The sequence below is a fragment of the Urocitellus parryii genome, chromosome 16 (genome assembly GCF_045843805.1).
Source record: "Urocitellus parryii isolate mUroPar1 chromosome 16, mUroPar1.hap1, whole genome shotgun sequence".
NCBI classification, from domain to species: Eukaryota; Metazoa; Chordata; class Mammalia; order Rodentia; family Sciuridae; genus Urocitellus; species Urocitellus parryii.
This window is the reverse complement of record NC_135546.1, coordinates 16538844-16562106: the sequence shown is the minus strand read 5'-3', so window position 1 is coordinate 16562106 and position 23263 is coordinate 16538844. Positions and strand designations below refer to the sequence as shown.

General features: G+C 55.5%; 1 protein-coding gene across 2 annotated transcripts; it reads right to left on the bottom strand.

Moving 5' to 3' along the window:
* Positions 1–8: 8 nt before the first annotated feature.
* Cand2 (cullin associated and neddylation dissociated 2 (putative)) lies at positions 9–21662 on the bottom strand. 2 transcript variants are annotated; one of them, XM_026382977.2, is made up of 15 exons: positions 21526–21662; positions 17344–17487; positions 16884–17038; positions 16413–16536; positions 15837–16102; positions 14007–14112; positions 13739–13881; positions 13104–13396; positions 11230–11371; positions 9433–10935; positions 7494–7589; positions 6924–7093; positions 5149–5313; positions 3292–3399; positions 9–1277 (listed from the first exon to the last, which is right to left on the bottom strand). In XM_026382977.2, the coding sequence occupies exons 1-15, from the start codon at positions 21591–21593 to the stop codon at positions 1050–1052; spliced, it is 3711 nt and encodes a 1236-aa protein (XP_026238762.2). In that variant the 5' UTR covers positions 21594–21662; the 3' UTR covers positions 9–1049. The 2 variants fall into 2 exon arrangements, with proteins under 2 accessions (XP_026238762.2, XP_077649627.1); XM_077793501.1 differs by lacking the exon at positions 21526–21662 and adding an exon at positions 20293–20381.
* Between the last annotated feature and the right edge of the window lie 1601 nt (positions 21663–23263).

Sequence of the window (23263 nt, the reverse complement as noted above, 5' to 3'; positions counted from 1 at the left end):
GAAATTGGTAGCAATTTAGGATCTATCCTTTATTAGCTTTGCATATCACAGAAAAAAAAAGCTTTGGCCTGTTTTTATTTAACTTCAATACTAAAAGTCTAGTATTGAAGTTCAAATCTTCAGGACACAAACTGGTTATGCCTCAGTGGTGAAGGAAAAGTGATTCGCACTTTCCTGTTTCCTGATTTGGTTACATCATTTGAAGGTAGATATGAAACATTAGGGTCAACCCTTCAGGTCCCTGTCCTGTGTATCCTCCCTGCACAAAAAGCCTCATACCTCTGAGTTTGGGGTTCACTGCTTCTAACTCATTTTTTGAAATTTAGAATGAATAACTCAAGTATCTGAACTGGTTTCTTTGGGAGTGAGGGTTGTGCTAGGGATGGAACCCACAGCCTCACGTGCTGGAGGAATGTCCTACGGCTGACACCCCCACCCTGATATTTTTCCACATTGAGGATTGAACCTGAGGGTGCTCAGCCACTGAGCTACATCCCCAGCCTTTTTGATTTGAGACAGGGCCTTGCTAACTTCTCAGAGGACAGGCCTCAAACCTGGAATCCTCCAGCCTCAGCCTCCCCAGTTACTGGGATTACAGCCATGACTCACCTGCCACCCCATTCTTAAGACTCTTGGCCAGAGCACTACCTGAATGGCAGCAGAGACCCCAGATCACTTCCAGAGGAGGAGGACTGGTGGGGGTGGGGAGCCAGGGACACCAGGGGAGACAGTGACTGAATGCTATGCATCTCTGAGTGCAGGTGAGTGAGGCAGGGACTCCCCAGTTGGAAGGAGCCAGAATAACTGGAGGGGTGACAGGTCACTGGAAAACACTGTCCCCCTAACAACATCCTGAGTGAAAGGGCCCACTGTTGGCAGCCTCGCGGTTGGGGCTGGGGGCCTGCGAGCTTGGGTCCCTGGAGAAGGCACTGTAGCCCCAACCCGGGCCCGAGAGCCCCCCATGAGATGAAGGACAGAAGTCAGGCCCCGGTCTTGGAGCGGAGGGGGAGACGGGGCTCGCTGGACTCCTCTCCTGAGCAGCAGGACAACTAGCTGAGCTCCATGGAGTCCGTGCTGGGGGCTGAGGCGGAATCCTTCTGGATGCTCTCGAAGAGGACGGTGAGCTCGGGGTTGGTTCGGATCTGGGCCGAGAAGTCGGCCATGCTGGGGCTCTTGCCCGCCTCGGGGATGGTCAGCAGGGCGGCCACGGCCCTCATGGCGGAGCGCTTCAGCTCGTCCTGCTTCTCAAACTCCTGCTTCACTGAGCCGGCTTTGACCTACAGTGGGGGAAAATGGGAGGAGCTGTCCTTCAATCCTGGCCTCACCACCCAGGAGGCAGCCTCCCTTTTGGTCCTCCCCACCTTCAAGCCAGTCCCTGCAGCGGCTTCAGAGTCACCTGAGGCTCCAGTCTGGCATCTTGGCCTCATTCTAACCGGTCTCCTGCATCCCAGCACTCCTTCCTTTTTTTGTTGTTTTAAATCTTGAGACTGAGTCTCCTCAGTTGCTGAGGCTGACCTTGACCTTGGGATCCTCCTGCCTCAGCCTCTCCAGTCACTGAGATTACCGGCCTGCACCACCACACCCAGCCACCTTGACCTTACTAATTAATTGCTGGCCGCTACCCCTAAACAATCCTGTAGGTCCACAGGCCTGGGTTCAATGGCTCTGCCCTCTAACAGGGTGAGCTTAGGTAACCCCTTCTTTGGGCCTCCGTCCCCCATCTGTAAGTCAGTCTTCCCTTGACAGCTGCTGTGAGGACTGACAGAAAGATAAGGCTGCAGACATGAGGTCTGGAAGAACACCCAATAGTCAAATATTTTAATATCTCTCCCATTTAATATATGAGAATTATGAATAGTCCAGTCAGAGGGGATTAAAGATTGAACACATCTCAAGCCAGTTCAGGTTTTGTTGTTTGATTCTGGCATGGCCTGGGGCCCCACAACATGACAGGCAATTGCAGCACCCCCCAATGCTTTTTTTAAAAGAAATGTCATTTGGAGACAGGGTCTCATTAAATTGCCCAGACCATGAATTTGGGATCCTCCTGCCTCAGCCTCCCAAACCACTGGGTGTGCATCACCACGCCCGGCTCTGGAACAGGTTTGCTACTCGAAAAACAGTGTTTAACAATCTGTGGGGTGAACAGAGAGCCTACATCCTGGGAGCAAATCTTTACCCCTCACACATCAGACAGAGCACTAATCTCTAGGGTAAATAAAGAACTCAAAAAGCTAAACATCAAAAAAAACAAATAACCCAATCAAATAAATGGGCTAAGGACCTGAACAGACACTTCTCAGAAGATGATATATAATCAGTCAATAAATATATGAAAAAATGTTCATCATTGCTAGCAATTAGAGAAATGCAAATCAAAACCACTCTAAGATATCATCTCACTCCAGTCAGAATGGCAGCTCTTATGAACACAAACAACAAGTGTTGAGAGGATGTAGGGAAAAGGCACACTCATACATTGCTGATGGGGCTGCAAATTGGTGCAGCCAATATGGAAAGCAGTATGGAGATTCCTTGGAAATCTGAGAATGGAACCACCATTTGACCCAGCTGTCCCTCTCCTTGGTCTATACCCAAAGAACTTAAAAACAGCATACTACAGGGACACAGCCACATCCATGTTTATAGCAGCACAATTCACAATAGCTAAACTGTGGAGCCAACCTAGATACCCTTCAGAAAATGTGGCATATATTCACAATGGAATATTACTCAGCAATAAAGGAGAATAAAATCATGGCATTTGCAGGTAAATGGATGGTGTTGGAGAAGATAATGCTAAGTGAAGTTAGCCAATCCCAAAAAATCAAATGCCGAATGTTTTCTCTGATATAAGGAGGCTGACTCATAGTGGGGTAGGGAGGGACGGGGAGCATGGGAGGAAGAGACAAACTCTAGATAGGGCAGAGGGGAGGGAGGGGAAGGGAGGGGTAGGGGGTTATTAATGATGGTGGAACACGAGGATCATTATTATCCAAAGTACATGTATAAAGACATGAATTAGTGTGAATATATACAACCCGCCCCTTTTAATATTCCTTTTTGAGACAGGGTCTCACTAAGGGGCCTAGGAGTCTGGCTCTGGGATTTCTTCGTTGTGTCGTCTTGACCCACAACTTGGCCCCTCTGCATGTGAGATGGTCAGCACAGGAAGCTCCTGGCCGGGGGCGATGGAGAGGGGTGGACGACGGCCCTTTCAGTAACTGGAAACTGAATGATTTGCAGGTGACCCACCAGGTGATCCAGGCTCGGGCTGGGAAAGGGGCTTACCTTGGCGGTACAGGTGGCCCTCAGTGGCTCAATGAGCCGGTCCACCCTCTGCAGGACAGGCACAGGACACAGGGTGGCCAGCCGTGCTAGCATAATGAAGGTCAGCATCTGCCCAGAAGGAAGGAGACAGAGCGTTCTTAGTGAAATTGCCCAAGAACAAAAACAGCGGGCCCAGAGCACGAGGAGACACTCTGTACCCCAAACCTGGGGTCCAGGGTGAAACCAAGTCCCCACAGGACCCTGCCTGAGTGGCTCGCTGTCTGGGCCTCGGTTTCCTCATCCACAACATGTGACGAGTGACACTAAACTTCTATCCAGTACACTTGGCTGGCCTTGAGGAGGGGTGGATGAAAAGAGGTGCCAGGGGACAGGTGGGCTCTCAAGTTCAGATGCTCCTGGGGTCCCCAGAGCCTGTCGGTAAGTAAAGAAGCCGGAGAGGGCCTGAAGAGGAGCAGGAGCAGAAGTCCCAACACAGCAGGGACCCAGCTCCGGCTCCTGGTATCTAGGGTGGCTGCCGGCACTTGGAGAAGGTTGGAGTGTGTCCCTCAAAGAATCATGGACTGAAAGCTCGAACCTGGATGTGGCAGTGTTGAGAGGTAGTGTGCCTTTAAGAGGCGGGGCCTAATGGGAGGTATTTAGGTCATTGGGAGCAGTTTCCTTGCAAGGGCTTCATGTAGTTAGCAGAGGACCCTGGTTAGTTCCACAGGGAGGGAGTGATAAAAAGCAAGTCAGGCCAGGCATGGGGGCAGACTCCTGTAATCCTGGCTGCTCACAAGGCGGAGGCTGGAAGATTCCAAGTTCAAGGCCAGCCTCAGCATCTTAAAGGAAGCCTGTCTCAAGAAAATAAAAAGAACTGGGGTTCAATCCCTGGAGTTCAATCCCCAGTACCATAAAACAAAACAAAAACCAAGCTCGGGTCTCACGAAGTTGCTGAGGCTGGCCTCCAACTTGGCGATCCTCCTGCCTCAGCCTCCCCAGTTGCTGGAATTACAGGCATGTGCCACTGCTCCTGCCAAGACTCTGCTTTTAAGGGCTGCCCATAGGTGACGTAATCCGCTGTGTGGGCGTGGCTCTCTTTCAGGAGGCCACTATCAGCTCTCCTTTCCTGCTTTACCATTTGAACTCTTAGGCATCTATCTCTGGCACTGTGAAGCCCCCAGCTATGAAGTTTCACCAGAGCCAAGGAGATGCCAATACCATCCTCCGCACCTCCAGAAGGGTCAGCTAAATATTACTGATGGATGGACGGATGGATTACATGCTAGGCAAGCTTTCTACTGCTGAGCCACATGCCTCCTGAGTAGCTGGAATCACCACACACTATCATGGTCCCCACCTCTTTTTTTAAAAAGTTCAGGTATTTTGTATCCAGGCTCAGGCTCAGGTATTTTGTTACAGCAGCAGAAAACAGCCTGATACAGTGGGAATGTGGGGATGTGGTCCAACATTACTGTATTTCTTTTCTTTTTTTAGTACTGGGAATGGAACCCAGGGTCCTCTACCACTGAGCCACCTCCCCAGCCCTTTATTTTTCATCCTTCATTTTGAGACAGGGTCTTGGTAAGTTGCATAGAGCCTTGCTAAATGACGGAGGCTGGCCTCAAACTTGCAATCCTCCTGCCTCAGCCTCCTGGAATAATAGGCTCTTTCTTTTTTTCTTTGTCTTTCTTTTGATTGATTGATTTATTTTTTTAATTTGTTTGGTACCAGGAGTTGAACCCAGGAGTGTTTTACCACTGAGCTGCATCTCCAGTCCTTTTGCTTGGGGATAGGGCCTCACTAAGTTGCTGAGATTGGCCTTGAATTTGTGATCCTCCTGCCTTGGTCTCCTGAGCGGGGGAGAGGGCTCACACCTACCCGGATGTCATAGTGGTCCTTCAGCCCGTCCTCCACGTGGTTCAGGAACTCACAGATGTCCAGCTGGCCCAGGCAGCTCTCGAGCAGCGAGTACATGCACTCGAAGGCTGCCTTCCGCACATCCAGCCCGTCGTCCACCGTGTGCATAAAGGGCCCCATCTCCACCTGCGGGAGGGACAGACAACATAAGTTGGGGGGATGTGGCCCCCACGTGGAAGACCACCAGCCCCCCACCCTGAGTTCCTGCCCCACCCCCACCCTCAGATGCTGACCCCAAATCCCAAGTCTCAGGCTGCAGCGCCCTTTCCCCAGATAATGATCACAGTAAAAAGAACCGTTGATTTCATCCACCACGCAGACACTGGGAGTCCTTGGTAAATGACGCTTGGGGGTGGGGGTGCTGGGGACTGAACCCAGGGTCTCATACACACACTCTACAGCTGAGCCACATAGTTGACGTCTTCCTCAACCACTGCAAATGTTTGAGGAAGAAGACGCTATCCTTTACCCCATTTAAGGCTCAGAGAGGTTAATTAATTTGCCCAAGGAGACACAGCCTAAGATTAAAAATCCAGGTCCTGGGGTAGGGCTGTGGCTGTGGCTCAGTGGTAGAGCGCTTGCCCAACATGTGTGAGGCATTGGGTTCGATTCTCAGCACCACATAAAAAAAAATAAAAAAATAAAATATTTTTCTTTCCTTTGCTTTTTTTGGGGGGGCCGGGTACCAGGAATTCAACTCAGGGGCACTCGGCCACTGACCACATCCCCAGCCCCATTTGGTATTTTATTTAGAGACAGGGACTCACTGAGTTGCTTAGCACCTCGCTTTTGCTGAGGCTGGCTTTGAACTCGTGATCCTCCTGCCTCAGCCTCCAGATGCCATAGTGGTCCTTCAGCCACTGGGATTGCAGACAGATACCACTGCATCTGGCTAACTTTCTTTTTTATTTTAACTGGAGATTGAACCCAGTGCAATTTACCATTGAAATTCATCCCCAGAATTTTTTCCTTTATTTTTAAATTTTTTTTAGTCTGAAACAGAGTCTTACTAAGTGGCTGAGGCTGGCCTCCAACTTGGCGATCCTCCTGCCTCAGCCTCTGCAGTTGCTGGAATTACAGGCGTGTGCCACTGCTCCTGGCAAGACTCTGCTTTTAAGGGCTGCCAATAGGCTACGTAACCCACAGTGTGGGCATGGCTCTTACAGGAGGCCATGATCAGCTCTTTGGAGACAGAAACCACATCAGGATCACCTGTGGATTCTGTCACTCAGATTCCACTCCTGAATGTCGAGTGGCAGCCTAGAGTCACCAGCATCTACCGGCAGAGCATCTTTTATCCAAAATGCTGACGACCAGCGGTGTTTGGGATTCTGGGATACTTGCACATCCATGAGGAGCTACCTTGGGGGTGGATCCCAAGTCTAATCACGAAATTCACTGCTCTTCCATAGACACCTTACGCACACAGCCTAAAGGCGATTTTATACACTATTTGTGGCGTCCTTGTGTTTGGACACCAGGTCAGGGGTGGAACTTTCCATTGGCGGCATCCTGTTGTTACAATTTGAAGCCTTTCAAAATTTGAATTTTGGGCCAGGCACCATGGCGCACACCTATCATCTCAGCAGCTCCGGAGGCTGAGGCAGGAGGACCGAAAGTTGGAGGCCAGCCTCAGCCACTTAGTGAGGCCCTATGGAGGCCGGAGAGGCGGACTCTGTCCCAGGCCCCCCGGGGGGGGGACAGAACTAACAAGGCGGCCCAGCTCTGCTCGGCACCTCTCGGATCAGGTCCCGGCGGATCTTGGTCTCCTGGTAGAGCAGGGGCAGGATGTCCTGCAGCAGGTCCCGCACCAGCGAGGGCTTGTTGTGCACGGCCGAGTTGAAGAAGGTCAGGGTGGCCCTGCGGACGTTCAGATCCGGGTCCCGCAGGCTCTCCATGAACTCTCCTGCAAAGGGACAGCGAGGGGGGGCCTGAGGGACACAGAGCCAGAGACAAAACCCCCCTGCCCCCTGGTGACCGTGAGCGGCGCAGACCTGGCTGGATGCGATGGACGCAGTGAGCAACTACTTTGTGCCAGGTCTAAGCACCCTCAAAGCTCAGAAGGCAGGGCTTCCATTCTAGAATGTTCCACCGAGCTACGGGAGCCTCAGAGAGTCTGAGGTGCTCCCCAAAACTGGGAGGGGGAGGGGTGCTGGGGATGGAACCCAGGGCCCTGATGTCCGACATGGGGATGAGGTGGCCTTTGGGTCTCTGGCTGCCCTTGGCTAGAGAAGGAACATCAATCAGTCCAAGGTCAAGGGCTGTGTGGGGGACCGGGCGGGATGAAGGGTGGGGACAGCGCTCACCAATGTAGCTCTTCAGGAGGGGGTCGATGGGATGGGGCTGGTCCGAGATGAGGAACTTGACCGCGGTGATGACCATGCTTCGGGTATGTGGCTGACCTGGGTGACAGGGACACGCAGCTCAGTGAAGGTCAGGCACTGGGTCCCCACTCCAGAGACCCCCACTCTTGCATGGCTGGGGAAGTCATGTTAGTGTTCCCCAAAGAAAGACCTTTCCCTGTGGCCTTGAGATGACATTATGCCTTTCAGACATACTATCTCCATTCATCCTGAGGACGGTCCTATTAACAACTAAAAAATAAGATCTTGATGAAAATGGTAACTAAAGAGGATGATTGATTTTTTTTTTTAACACAACAAAAAAAGAAAGACTCAGAGAGGTTAAGTTCATATCGAAGGCCACACAGCAGATCCAGAATTCCTGGCCAGGCTCTCCTCCACTGAGTTTGCCTTCTCCAAGGTGCGGCTGTGTTCCTCCAAGGTTAGGCAGCCCGGAGGCCAAGGGGATTCCAACGGAATTGAGACCAACCCCAAGCCTGGGAAGGAAGACCTGCCTTCATTTGGTTTTGTCCCTTGCTTTCCGTGGGGGAAGGCTGAAGAAAGAGGAGGAAGTAGGTTTTCCTTAAAGAATGAATGAAAGTATGGCATGAGGAGAGACTTTGGCATGTCTCTGCATGGCTTGCTTGGGATTCCAAAAATTGAAAATAAGAAAAACAAGACCAGCCGGGTGTCTTCCCAGCAGCTCAGGAGGCTGAGGCAGGAGGATGGCGAGTTCAAACCTAGCCTCAGCAAAAATGAGGCCGTAAGCAATTTAGTGAGACCTTTTCTCAAAATAAAAATAAAAAAGTGCTGTGTACCTTAGGCGTCGAGCACCTTGGCTTCAATCCCTGGTACTGCCCCTGACACACACATGCACACAAATAATAATAATGGATTATGAGCCTAGGGAAGATGTAGGGAGGCTATGTGCAAATATCATACCTTGTTTAAAAAAACTTTTTTTTTTTTTTTTGGTAGTTGTAGATGGACAGCGTGCCTTTCTTTGTTGATTTTTAGGTGGTGCTGAGGATCTGGTGATCCTCCTGCCTTTGCCTTCCAAATCACTGGGCTCACAGATGGATGGCTGGGGATGAAAGGCAGGGCCACCCGGCCTGGCCCTCCCCTGAATTTTCGATCCTCTGTAGATTCCTCAGGGTCCCTGAGAGATATCCAATATAAGTCCAGAAATTTTTCCGGACTGTATTGTTCAGGAAATAAAGACGGGGGGAGACGTCTGTACATGTTCAGTACAGATGCAATTTTGTTTTTAATCCCCAAATATTTCCCATCCAAGGTTGGTTTAAAATACAGAGACGGTTTGGGCTGGGATGGTGGCTCAGCTGCGGAGCTCTTGCTTAGCATGTGTGTGAGGTCCTGGGTTCGATCCTCAGCACCCCATAAAAATAAAATAAAGGTGCTGTGTCCATCTACAACTAAAAAATAAATATATTTAAAAAATTAAAATAAGGGGCTGGGGTTGTGGCTCAGCGGTAGAGCGCTCACCTGGCACAGGTGAGGCCCTGGGTTCCATCCTCAGCACCACATAAAGACAAATAAATAAAATAAAGGTATGGTGTCCAATGAGAGTCATTAAAACGATCTCAAAGTGTTTTAAAAAAATAAATAATTAAAAATAAATTAAATAAAATGCAGGGGTGGAGCTTGCAGATGGGGAGGGCTGACGGCGCATGCGTCAGGAGGGGTCTGGGAGGTCTGTGCTCTGTGTCCCTCTCTCTCCTGCAAGAAGAGACCTCCAAGTCCCAGCAAAGTCCCTCTGTGGCTCCTCGGAGTTGATCACAGAGACACTGGGACCTGGGGAAAGGGTCCCCCTGTGCATCGGCTGCATGGACACCCGGGGACCGAGGAAGGGCCACCTCCGGGCAGGGTGGCCTCTGTCCCTTACCTGCCGCCAGCTGCTTGCGGAAGCGGGGCAGCAGGAACGGGGGGTTGACGAGGACCAGGCTGCCCACGCACTCGGCCAGCAGCCCGCGGGTGCCCTCGTCGGCGTCGGGGCAGCGCTGGAAGAGCAGCGCCCACACGTCCTCGGCGTAGGGCTTCAGGGCGTCGGGCTGCGCGGCGCCCAGGGCCTCCCGCAGCGAGTGCAGCAGCAGGTACTGTCGCCGGGGCTCGGCCGCGATCTGCGCCAGCAGGAAGGGCAGGAAGTCGGGCAGGTTGCCCGCGCCCACTCGGCCCAGCGCGTACGACGCGGCCGCCCTCACGTCCTCGCTGGGGGACCCCAGCGCGTCCAGCAGCACCGCCTTCAGCTCCCGCTGGGGACCCGGCCCGGCCACCTGGCCCACTTCTGCCAGCGACAGGAAGGCCAGCACCTTGACCCCGGTGCTCGAGTGCGGCGATCGAGCGTCGCACACCAGGCGATGGGCGGTGGCCGCCGCCTCTTGGGGACAGGCGCTGGACAGGGCGGCCACGCAGCGCGCCAGGGAGTGGAAGGCCTGCTTGGCCAGCGCTGGAGCGCCACCACCCTCTGGGTCATAAACGGGCGCGATGAGCAGGTCGATGAGCTCTGCGTAGTCCACGCAGGGTGGCCGCGTCCCCACCAGCGCCTGCAGGAAGCCCTCGGCGGCCACCAGCACCCCCGCGGGCAGCAGAGGCGATCGCAGGAGCCGCAGCAGCTCCGCCAGCACCGGGCCGCTGACCTCGGCCACAGAGGCCGGCTGGGCCTGGGTCACCGTGGCCAGGAAGTCCACGGCCAGCTGGGCCACGTGCATATCACTCTCGCTGACCAGCGCCGGCAGCTCGGCCAGCACCACACGCACAGCAGAGCCCGGGAGGTGGAGTCCTTGACTCTGCGCCAGGGCGTCCAGGGCGGCCAGGGTGGCCAGCCGCAGTGCCCGCTGGTTCTTGCGCAGGAAGGTGGCCAGAATGGGCAGCGCCTCGGCCAGGATGGGTTGCATGTCCAGGCGCAATGGGGACCTGGCCACCAGGGTCAGAGCCTTGACGGCGGGCAGCCGGGTGATCTCGTTGCGCAGGCGGTCCAGGAGGAGCAATAGGGTGGGCTCCAGGTCATCCCCAAGACGGTCACCTAGGTGGCCCACCAGGTGGCCCGTGCAAGAGATGGCCCGTTCCTTGACCTCCTGGTCCAGGTCGGTCGCACGGAGCCGTGCCAGGGTGGCTGCGGACATCTCTCCCACGTAGGGCTCAGGGTCCAGCATCCGAGGCTTGTCCAGGGGCCACAGGGTGCGCACCAGCTCCTGGAGCACCAGCAGGGCCTCGGCTGCCATCTTGTAGAAAGGGTCGGCCACGCAGGCCATCACAGGGGGCAGGAGGGTGGGCAGGTGCGGGTGGAAGGCCTCGGCAGGCTCTGTACCCAGCAGCCCCTGCAGGAAGGCCAGGGCGTCCATCCGGATGGTGGAGGAGCTGGAGCGGTCAGCAATTGAGAAGACAATGCCTGCAAGTTGGGCACAGAGATCACGGGGTCATGCACGTGACCCTCCACGGGATGGAGTAGCCACAGAGGCCCCTTACGCACAAGTTCCCAAGTGGTCATGGATTGGCCAGTAGCCAGGGCGGAGGGACCCCAGGCCAGGGAACTTTCTAGAAAGCAGCAAGTCAGGCCTGGAACGTCCTCCCTGAACAGGGGCTCAGCCTGAGACCGGGGCCCAGGCTCCCCTCGGGGCTGAAGCCACCAACTCAGGGCTCTGGAAGAGGCCAGAGGAAGACCCCCGGGGCCAGCCCAGCCTACCTGACATCAGTACCGGCATGTACCCCGCCAGGCTGCCAGGGAGGACGCCGGCCAGCTCGGTCAGAAGGCTGAAGCAGCCCTGCCGGGCCCTGATGCTGCGGTCCTTCAGTTGTCGCTGCAGGGCCTTGATGACCAGGGGCACCTGTGGGCAGGAGGTGGGAGGGCGGTCAGGGGCCACCCAGGAAACCATCCCAGCCCACCCACTCCCACGGGGCTTGGCCCAGGTGCATCCCGAGGGAAGATGCCCAGCGAGGACAGGATGCCTTCCTAAAGCGCTGAGTGCTGGACTGATGGACACACAGACCGGCAGAGGTACGGGCGATTCTGGTGTCCATTAATGTAACCAGCTCCAGGTCACCCAGGAAGTCGGCCTGTGGCTGCTACCGGTCATGAGGGGGAAGCAGGGGAGCTAGGGGAGCCCTCCCCAGAGCCGGGACTGTGCTGTTTGCTGTTTGGACTTTCTTTCTTTTTTTTTTTTTTCTTTATTAAATTATTATTTATTCTCATTTGTTATCCCTGATGACAGAATGCAATTCATTTCATATTGCACATAGACAGCAATCGTTCAAGTCACTGGTTGCGCACAAAGTATTTTCACTGTTTGGACTTTCTATCTCCAAACCACTGAGCTAAATATATATATTTTTTTTGGAGGTGGGGGGCTGGGGGTTGGTACCAGGGATTGAACTCAGGAGCACTCAAACACTGAGCCCCCTCCCCAGCTCTATTTTGTATTTTATTGAGAGACAGGGTCTCGCTGAGTTGCTTAGCACCTTGCTGTTGCTGAGGCTGGCTTTGAACTTGCGGTCCTCCTGCCTCAGCCTCCTGAGCTGCTGGGATGACAGGCGTGTGCCACCGCACCTGGCTAAATTAACTTTTTAAAACTTAAGTACTGGGGATTACTCTACCACTGAGCTACATCCCCAGCCCTTTTTATTTTGACACAGGGTCTTGCTACAATGCCCAGGCTGGCCTTGGACTTGGGATCCTCCTGTCTCAGCCTCCAGAGTAGCTGGGATAACACCACCATACCTGAACTTCTTTTCTTTAGTAGGTACCCAGCCTTCAGTATTTTGTTATAGTAACGGAAACCAGAGTATGAGAGCCAGTCAATGAAGACTTTGAACATAAACATGTAGAAGTTTAAATATAACCCTCCTCTACCAATTCTCCCCCTTCCCAGGGAAAAGCACTTCTGCTTTAGCCAGAAACCTGAAAGTCACATGACACTCATTTGTCCAATCAATCAGCGAGACCCAATGATTCAACCCCCAACCTACTTCTCTAGGCTCTCTGCTGGCACTAAGTCCATCACTGTCTCTTGTCACCTGGACAGTTGTAACGACTTCTGGTTGGTTTCTAGCCTTGACTTTGGTCTCATTACAATCCATTCCCCACGCAGCAGCCAAAATGAGCTTTTTCAAATGCAAACTGGACCTTATTCCCCTCCTGTAGCTCTGCCTCCTGCTAGAATAAAGCACACTCCGGAGCCAGGCGCTATGGGGCACGCCTGTCATCCCAGAGACTTGGGAGGCTGAGGCAGGAGGATCAAGAGTTCAAAGCCAGCCTCAGCCAAAGCGAGGCCCTAAGCAGCTCCGGGAGACCCTGTCTCTCAATAAAATGCAAAATAGGGCTGGGGATGGGGCTCAGTGGCCGAGTGTCCCCTAATTCAATCCCTGGTACCCACTACCCCCCGACACCCACACAAGACTGTGCAGCCCAGTGGTTAGGGACTTGATCTGCATGGTTCCTGCTGGGTCCCAGCACCTCGCACACAGATCCATGCACAGAACAGCAGCCAGGTGGACAGTGGGGTGGGCGGGAGGATGGGAAGGCAGATGGTGAGCAGGTGAGAGGGCAGAGGCGTGACCCACCTGTCCTCGCAGCATGTGGAGATTGCTCCCTGTCTGGGTGGGTTCCTCGACAGCCTCCAACCACCCCTTGGGGGGCCGTGTTTGCCGCAGCATCACCATATAGGCCCCGAAGACATCGGCCTTGACGTTCTCCTCCCGCTCCTTGAAGCGGCGGATGAGGGCGGGCGCCAGGGTGCAGAGGAAATCGGGCAGCAGGTCGGGCCTGGAGCCAATCAAGGCCGCTATGCACTTGGCCGCCGCCCGGCGCACTTTCCAGCTCATGTCATCGTCGTCACTGTACTCGTCCTCGCTCTCTGGGGTGGGGACAAGACACACAGCCCTATTTTGTGTTTTCTTCAGGGACAGGGTCTCACTGAGTTGCTTACGGCCTCGCTTTGGCGGAGGCTGGCTTTGAACTCGAGATCCTCCTGCCTCAGCCTCCTGAGATCCTCCTGCCTCAGCCTCCCGAGCCGCTGGGATGACAGGCACATGCCACCGCCTCTGGCTAATTTTTCAAGTACTTTCGACCCACAGTGGGCTGAATGTGTAGATGCAGCCTGTGAAGAGCTGAGCCTGATCCCCCTCCTTGTCTCTGGCAGGGGCATCCTGGGAAGGTCATGCCCACCTCCAACCCCCAGGACAGGGCATCCGCCCACCTTGTTCACTGAACTCGCTGTCCTCGGTCTCCATCTGCTCCTCGTCCTCGTCGCTGTTGTCGTTATAGTTGGGATCGTGCTTGAGGTACTGGAGGCAGAGGCTGGTCACGTTGGCCACATGAGGGTCCATCTCCTTGGGACACCTGAGGGTGGGGCCCAGGAGTGGGTCTTGGAATCTTACCACTGCGAAGCCAGTATCTTAGCTCCATTCCCCACCAACGTCCCCCTCACCCCACTCCCTGTTTCCAGCTCTCCCTGCGGCACCTACTTCCTGAAGAAGGCCTCAAAGGCTTGGAGGCAAGACTCCCGCAGCTCATCGTCATCCAGGTTGCAAAACTCCTCCACCAGGGGCACCAGGCGGTCCAGGTGGGCCCCTGCAGGGCCAGGCAGGTCAGCTAGGCCAGACCCTTCTCTGGATCTCCCCAGCCCACAGCCCGCAGCTCACCCCCACGCCTGCCGACCTGACCACGGCGAATTCAACTTAGAGGGTTCACAGGTGAGCAGGTGCGTGTGGGAACCCTGACTCTGCCACCTGTGTGCCTTGAGCAGGTCACAAGACTTCTCTGAGGCAGCCCGTACTGACTACTTTACAGGCAGGGTAACAACACCCACTGGGCAGAGATTTGGCGAAGACGAATGTATCCTGCAGATCAAGAGCTCAGCCCAGGTCCTGATGGAGGAGCTCTGTAGTCCAACCATTATTTATGGTCTTGCTTTATTTCCTGCACGAGGTTGTAAGTCCCCGGATGGGAAAAGGGGAGAGGCAGGTACTACCCTCACAAGACCAGGCAACTGGGGACGGTGGTGGTCCCCAGGCTTTAGAAGATCCTGCTTCGTTTACCCCCTTCCTCACAGTGCAAGAAATGACCTGGAGACCCCCCAACACTCTTTCTAGCTATGACTTTGGGAACCTGGGACCCCAAAGTTTCCTACTCAACCAACCCTGAGCCCTTTTCCAAGTCTGTGCAGGATTCTGAAGGTCACTAAGGAGTGGCTGCTGTTTGGGATGGTAAGACAGATGTGGACGTGTGGACGTGTGGGCTGGGGCGTCCACATTGGAACGTGCAAAGCCCCCTTGTCCTGACACCACCAGGGGCTGGGTGGGGGGTGGTGACCACAGGTCAACGATCCACACCGTCTTGTTCTAGCTTGGAACGCCTATTCAACGGGTCTGAGGGCAAATTCAAAGCTTCCTGCTATATTCAAAGGCTGCCAGAGGTGAGGCAGAGGGAGACAGGGCGTCCAGAGAGGTACGAGGCAATTTGGGGGTGGGGAGAGGTGATGGAAATGTCCAGCATCTGGACCTTTACATATTCGGTAGCTTCATGCATGTCTCCAAAGTTCAAAAAGCACTAAAATGCTCTAAAAGGCACTTCAGATGGTGTGGTTCATCGGATGCACATTATCCCCCAATAACATTTTTTTAAAAATCCAAACCTAGCTCACAGATTGCTATTAAGGTAACTTGGTCACAGTAGGAGGGTAATGGTCTGGTAGCCTGACTTAGAAGGACCTGTGAACCTCTGAGCCACAGAACTGAGGGAGCTAAGCCCCTTCCTTAACGGGCTTGCACTTTCCTGGACCCTGAGCTCAAGTTTGTGCAAGTCTTGGGCTCAAGAACCCCCTCCAGCCCCGCCCCTCCAGCCCCGCCCCTCCAGCCCCGCCCCTCCAGCCCCGCCCCTCCAGCCCCGCCCCTCCAGCCCCGCCCCTCCAGCCCCGCCCCTCCAGCCCCGCCCCTCCAGCCCCGCCCCTCCAGCCCCGCCCCTCCAGCCCCGCCCCTCCAGCCCCGCCCCTCCAGCCCCGCCCCTCCAGCCCCGCCCCTCCAGCCCCGCCCCTCCAGCCCCGCCCCTCCAGCCCCGCCCCTCCAGCCCCGCCCCTCCAGCCCCGCCCCTCCAGCCCCGCCCCTCCAGCCCCGCCCCAGACGCTTCAACCACGCCCCTTTCGCTAGCACGCGGTTCTTAGGCCCCGCCCCTCGAGCCCCGCCCCCAGACGCTCCGACCACGCCCCTTAGCTAGCACGCGGTTCATAGGCCCGCCCACATCTGCCCAGGCCCCGCCCCTCTCCTAGTGCCCCGCGGAGCTCAGCCCTGCCCCCTCACCGAGGCGGTGGCCGGCCTGGCGACCCACGCTGCCCAAACACTGGATCAGAGTGCGGATGGCGGCTGGGCTGGCCGGGGCGCGCGGGCCGGGCAGCCGGTCCAGCAGGTGATCGGCGAGCTCCACGAAGAGGTCGGTGCTGCAGGCCGCCGCCAGGTGGCCGAGAGCCACGACGGCGCGTTTGCGCACGGCCAGGCGCGGGCTGCTCAGCTGGGGCAGCAGGCAGTGCAGCAGGCTGGCGTGGAAGGTGCCCAGCGGCGCGCCCAGCCTGCGACGGCCAGAGCGGAGCGTCAGGCTGGGGGCCCCAGACACACGGTCCCCGGGTCCCCATCCTCTCCTGTCCTCCTCCCCCCAGAAAAATGGCAACCAGATAGATGGCCCTTGGAAATAGAAAGGCGCTCTCCAAGGGTGACAGTGTGACCTCGGGACGGCCACATGGCCTCTCAGAACCTGTTTGATGGGGACAGCCAAGCTTTCCTTTGCAGGGCTGCTGGACGGTCAAGGGCCTGGTGTTCAGCCATGCTAGCCTGCAGCTGTGCGTGTCCCCCGCCCCCAATGCCCAGGGCAGCCTCCCTCACCTGCTCAGCATGTCAGACAGGATGTCCAGGGCCTCCAGCTGCACAGCCACGTCTTCCTGCTGGGCGATGGCGCTGGTGAGCTGGCCCGTGATCTTCCGGCACACGTTGGTGGCCAGCCCAGAGCCTGTGCGGGATGCATGGTGGGCAAGGTGGGCATATTTCCTTTGGGGGAAATATGTGCTTTCCTTATAAAGGGGAGGAGATGCGGGCAGAGACCTCAGCCCTGTCAATACTAAGCTGCTAAGTAAATCGCTATGAAAATGAGGTCCCTCCAGAGACACCACGTTACTTCTTTAAGCTGCACAGTTTAGGTTGGATTACTTGCCACTCAAAGCACTCCTAAAGGACACAAGCGTCGTGGATTTAGATGGATCCAGTCTAAATTCTCTACCACAGTGACCACGGGTAAATTTCTTTCCTTCCCCGTAAACTTGGGCAAAGAATAGTGCCGAGACCTGGGGTCCTGGGTACCTGTGGCCGCGGGGGGCAGCTCTGAGAGGACCGTCTTGAGGCCGATGCCAGCGATGTCTCGGAGCTGTTCCTTGTCTGACCGCAGGTTGGCACACAGGGCATCCACAATGGTCTCCACCTGGTACTCCTTCACTTTGCCCACTAGGGGACCCAGGCTGAGCAGGGAGGGAGATGGGTCCCAAAGCCCCAGATTTAGCCTAAGCCAGGCTGTCCCCCCACCCTTAATTCCCCTCCGGCTTCTTCTGGGGCCTCATGTACTGAGGAAAATGGCCGCGTTCAACAGGGGACCCGCTGTGTGGCTAGAAAGAAAGGTACCCTCTGGCAATCCCAGCTACCCAGGAGGCTGAGGCAGGAAGATCTCTCAAAGTCTGAGGCAGGCCTCAACGATTTACTGGGCTCTGGGCTGACTTTTGGGAGAACCCCAGACTGAGTCACTGTCCCCAAGGAAGGTGACACTCACCACTTGACCGCCAGGTTCTGCACCTCCCCATTCTTGTCGTCCAGGAGCCGGAGGAGCATCTTGACCACCTTGCGCTCGCTGTCCTCGTCCAGCTGGATGGAGTCCTTCTGCAGCTCGGACATCAGGTCGCTGGTGGCCATGAACCTGGGGAGGAGGGACGGGGCACAGGAGGAGGATGGCTGAGCAGTTGGGAATTGGTAATCTCCGAGTTGCCCCAGCACAGGGTGGCAGACTAGGAGTGGGTGGCCCAGTGTGGCTAAACGCTTCGGGCTCCTGACTCTGTCATTTCTGCAAATATGAACTTGGACAAGTCCCTTCACCTCTCTGAGCCTTCATTTATTTACCTGTGTGGAAAATGGGGACAAGAATGGTACCTGCCTGGCGGGGATGGGTCACACGGAGAGCCCTCCGTAAATGTCACTGCTACTGTAAGATGGCACATTCCGTACCTCGTGTCTCATAGCCACCACGGGGAAGGCGGGGGGGGGGGACAGTAGAATGTGAAACGGGGGCTACAGGACCAAGTCAGATGTCAGCAAGGGCCACCTCCACCAGAGGAGGGAGGCTGGCCCTGTCCACCCCACTTTGAGGGAATCAATGGAGGTCCTGCCCTTAGACCAAAGGACCCCGGACTGAAGCCACCATCCGGGGCCCCTGCAGGGGACTGTCAATCACGCCAGACCCCAGCTCTACTTTCTGAATCAGGGGGTCCAGGTTGCAGCCTGAGAATCTGCATTTCTAACAAGTTCCTGCATGAATTTCAAGGTCAAGGCCTTCGCCATGGGAGACCACTGTCCTAGGCCAGGCTGATGGGCCCTGGGCATGTTCTGGAGGCCAGCACAGATGGCCGAACAATAGGGCCACAGACACAGCTCACTGGCTGGGCTGGGCACCAGAGTCAAGCGCTTCATGCACCCACAGGTGGGTGGCCCAGTGCCTATGGCCTGAGGCCCTGTCCCTGGCATTTGAGATGGCAGTGGGAGTCTCAGCTGTTAGGACAGGGAGACTTGGGGCTTCAGAAGAGGACTTGAGCTCTCGGTAGTGACCAGCTTGCAAATGTCTTTTCAAACGTTTGAGAGACCCTGTCTCCGAATAAGAAGGTAGAGTCCCCCTCTCTGGTTCAATCCAAAGTTAAAAAAAAAAATGAACATTTGAATTATTGATGGGTGCAGTGTTGCATGCCTGTCATCCCAGTGGCTCAGGAGGCTGAGGCAGGAGGATCGAGAGTTGGAGGCCAGCCTCGGCAACTTAGTAAGGTCCTAAGTAACTCAGGGAGACCCTGTCTCTAAATAAAAAAATATAAAGGGCTGGGGAGGTGGGCTCTGGGCTGGAGGAAAGGACACAGCCGGGCTGACAGTGTTTACCTGTGGGCCAAGGTAAGGTTGAAGGAGGTGGTTTGGCTTTGAGCCAGGTCAAAAAGTGAGGTGGCCACATGCATCTACAGCTCTGCTCAGCTGAGGGGACATTCTGAGAAGGAAGACAAGGTCTGCAAGCTGCGTGTTTCCGCTGCAGTCCACGGAAGCCCTGCTCAGCCTCACAACCTTGGGAATGTGCTCCCAGGAAAATTCTTCCTTCTCTACCTGTTGAACTCCTATTCATCCGTCAAGAGCCCAGTTTAAAATGTCCCAGCCTCATAGGTGACACCTCCCTGCTTTAACCCCACCCAACACACTTAAGCACAACTGGACAGGATCTTTTCAGAGCAACTTGAATCCCTCTGTTACAGTCCCCGCTGGGCTGCAAAGCAAATTTGGTCACCAGAGCAGTACTTCCTTTTGATTTTGAACTTGGGAGAGAGCAGGGTCCCTGAGATTCATCGCTGGGACACCAGGCTCAGCAAAGAACAGGTGTGCAGAGGGCATGGGGGCCAGGGTGAGGGCAGGAGAGGAGGGAGGAGGAACGCTAGCCCTCGGCAGAGCCAAACAGCTGAGTGTGGAAACCCGAAAGCGGAATTCAACTCTTCTAAAATATGCCTCAGTGTTTCAGAAACCGCTGAGTTCCCATAAATGCCCAGCTCAGAAACCAGGCTCAGAGAGGGTGCAGGAACTGCCCAAGGTCACACAGCAAAGCGGGTGGAAAATCGGCTCACCGGACAGGTCTCCTGGTTCCTCAGTGGATACTGTGTTTTCCAGGAATTATTTGGAAGTTCCTGCAAGGTTTCTCCAAGTTGAGCCATAAGAAAGCGGGGACCCAGGAAAATGAGCCTGGCACCCAACGCTGGGGGCGATGCAAGTTGGGAGTGGGACCCTCATTTGCAGTCACTGGTCCTCTCCAGGAGCCAGAGGAACACAGTGTGCTTCACTGCAGGGAATCCCTAGCAGCGCTCTGTTGAAACACTTGGCCACACTGGCATCTGGACAGCTGGTCAGAGGGATCCAGCCCCCTGGTATTCGGGCTTTAAAAATAGACACCATTCTCATATGCTCGGGTGGTTTTAAGTGTTCTTGAGGCCACTGGCAAGAGACAGACTGTTAGCTGGCACGGCCAACTCTCTGCAGACTGCAATGGAGGCCCAAGAAACTGTGGTGCAAATCCCCAGCGCTGACCATGTGACCTTGGGCAAGTCACCGCACCCCTCCGAGGCTCTGGGACACGGGACAGAGCAATCGCTACTCAACCCAGTGGCTGGGTGGAGTGGAGGAGATTACCATGGGGAGCGCAGCACAGAGCCTGGGACACAGCAAGCATTTGTTGAGCACCTACTGTATACCCCCCCGCATAGACTCTGGGTCACCAAAAAGAAGTACAAAGTCCTTGTGGTTCAGGAGCTTAGGGGAGGTGTGCAGCCCTGTCTGCAGTCAAGAGGCATCCCCAAGTGGTGACAATTGAGTGGGAGCTGACAGATGAAGCGGGAGGTCAAGGAGGTGCCAAGGATTGGAGAAGGGATAGCGCATGGCTGGTTGGTGACGTGCACGGAATCACAATGGTGGCCGTCGATCAACATCAAACCTGGAGCTGACTGTCTCCCGGCTCCTACCTCATTTGATCCTCACACCAGCCCTGAGGTGGCTCTGTTACTATCCCCATTTTGAAGAAACAGGAACTAAGGCTCAGAGCAGTTCAGTAACTTGCCCACGGTCACACAGCCAGGAAACGGTGGGAAGTGGAATCTGAAGCCAAGACTGTGGTGGCTCCAAGGCCCTATTGGAGGGTGAAGGGTGCTTGAGGGGTACTGAGGAATGGATTGCCAGAGAGGGCAGGGATCAGACCCCAAGAGCAGGTCTCAGTCCCCTCTCGGGTCAGGAACTGGGATTCCGTGGGCCTGGTCAAGATCTTGGCCTACGGATTAGAGTAACCTGGATGTGGACCCCAAGTTCTCCACTCCTTTGCTACATGATTGCACTAAGGCCCTTCACAAGCCTCTGAACCTCAGTTTCCCTACCTGTAAAAAGGGGTTAAAGTGACAGCATGTTTAACAAGTGGGTGTGACCGCTGGTCTCTAACTGCCCCATCAGCTTGCAGGGTGCAGAATTGGCCCATGGGACCAGGAGCCTTTCTCTTTGCTGGGCCTCAGTTTCCCTGGAGACCGAGGGCTGGGATGGAGGGTTGACTTTCTTTCTAGCTCTGTTCCCAGTGGTTCTGGGAGAGGGGGCAGGGGGTGGCTCTCCCAGAACCTAGAAGTCCAAACCCCAACCAAGAAAGACCCGGTGCCTGCTGAGCCCCTCATTGTGGCTGTGGGTGAGCCGTGGGGAGGAGAGGGGATCAGGGGACCCAGGGGACCTGAGTGATCTGGAGAGAGAGATGGGGAGGGGGGGTCAGATGACTTGGAGAAGAGGCCAGAAGAGGGGATCGGGAAGAGGGGGAGGGGGAGGGGGTGTGGTCCCGGGTTTCAATGGTGGGGGGTGGAGGGGGCAGAAGAGGCTGGCGCTGGGAGGCCCAGGAGAGAGGCTGAAAGGGAGGCCTGGGGGCCCCCCAAGGCTGGGAGTGAAAGAAGAAAGAAGAGGCCCAGGAGGGGGGGTGCGAGGGGCGGAGCTGGGGCTCGGATGCGGGGTGCACGGCGGGAAACGACTCAGGGACGCAGGGACACGGGGACTGGGGTCCCCGAGGGTCCGATGGCCTCCAAGCGGGGGAGGGGAGCGGGGCTTGGTGGCGGGCTGCACGGTCCCCGGGAGGGTCCCCAGTCTGGGGCTGGGGAAAAGGGGGGGCCCCGGGTGGCCGTGGAGGCGCGACCCGGGGGCGCACCTGAAGTCCTTGTCGCTGGACGTCATCTTCTCCAGGAGGCTGGAGATGTGGAAGGCGGCGGTGCTCATGGTGGTGGCGCCGCGGGGCCGCCGGCGGGAGCGAATATGGCGGCGCGGGCGCCCCCTCCCCCGCCCCGGCGCCGGCTGCGCTCACGGGACAGAAATAGCAGCCCCCGCCCCGCCCGCCCGCGCCACCCGCCCGGCCCCTGGACACCGCCACCGCGGCCGCCTGCACCTCCCCAGGGATCCGGAGCTCACCCCCCACCACCACCGCCACCGCGGGGAGACACCTCCCGGGGCGTCCTGGGGACCCCTGGACCCCGATCGCTGCCACGGACCTGGCATCGGAGCCCGTTACGCATCCCAGGTTGGCAAGACGTCTCGTGCTGTGCAGACTTGGCCAAGTTACTTTCCCTCTCTGAGCCCCCACTTTTCGTTATCTTGTCGACATTCAACCCACAGAAACGGTCCACTCGGCTGGTTCGGCCCTCACCTGACCTCCTTCCTTCGCCTCCGCCCGCCTGCCCCAGAACCACAGAGACAGGACGTGGTCCAATCACACCAAGTCCAACCCACAGTCCAAACAAAGCCCTGGGGGACTGAACCCAGGGGCACTTGACCACCGAGCCACACCCCTAGCCCTTGTTTTATTTTTTTATTTTCACACAAGGTCTCACTAAGTTGTTTAGGGCCTCCGTAAGTTACTGAGGCTCACTTTGGATTTGTGATCCTCCTGCCTCAGCCTCTCAAGCTGCTGGGAATAGAGGTGTATGCCTCTGTGCCCTGCTGTCTTATTTATTTTTTAAAAATTTCTTTGGGTATCCTGCACTGAACCCAGAGTCTCCTGCATACTAAGGGCACCCTCTCCAATGGAGCTACACGCCCAGCCCAGTAAGTGGAGACTTTAAGGTCACCTGGACCTTTGTTTTCTACCCCTATAAATCATCAATTCCAGCCAAGGAAGTAGACCCCCTAACCCAGAGGCACAGAGAGTGGGCACAACACTTTCCCAGGCTCCCTTACTCCTGCATAGATTCCAAACACCCAATATGATCACCTCAGGATAAGACCATTATGGGCACACCGTATCTGTCAGGGGAAAACAGTCTGTTTCAAAGAATTGTGAATATTCTTGGTGAGAATCAAAGTAAAAACTCAGCATAGAACCTGGAGTCTTCCATTAGCTACTTAATGACAGCAGAACCAAATATGGATTGTTTTTAATAAAACTAGGCAGATGTAGATAGACTTTTTCCACCCCTTGAGGCAAACCTAGGGATGCTATTGAGAGCAAAAGTCTTACAACAAAATCACTCCATTGATTCTACCCATCACTGAAGTCTGCACAAGCTGCAAGCCTCAACAACTAAGCATTACAGGTATTTGGGGGGTTTTGTTTTAGTGCCAGAAATTGAATCAGGGGTAATTAAACACTTAGTTACACCCCCAGTTCTTTTTTGTATTTTATGTAGAAACAGGGTCTCACTGAGCTCCTTAGTGCCTCACTAAGTTGCTGAGACTGGCTTTGAACTCGCAATCCTCCTGCCTCAGTCTCCCCAGCCACTGTGATTACAGATATTCACCACCAGAAAGGGATAGCCTTCCACTGCCTAAGTACTAAAATGCAATTTACTCAAATAGGAACAACTACCCTTGCACAACAAAACTAAATACCCTCTGGTGTCAGTGAAGCGCCTTATATATCACTTGAGTCACTGCGATTGGTCGAAACTTATGCA

Excerpts from the sequence above, each read along its gene's own strand:
- Cand2 (XM_026382977.2), bottom strand. The coding sequence starts at position 21,593 with ATGAGCACCGCCGCCTTCCACATCTCCAGCCTCCTGGAGAAGATGACG. Across the intron at positions 16,537-16,883 it reads GCTGCCCCCCGCGGCCACAG|GCTCTGGGCTGGCCACCAAC; the intron begins GTACCCAGGACC and ends CATCCCGCACAG. Across the intron at positions 3,400-5,148 it reads AGGACCACTATGACATCCGG|ATGCTGACCTTCATTATGCT; the intron begins GTAGGTGTGAGC and ends CCTTCTGGGCAG.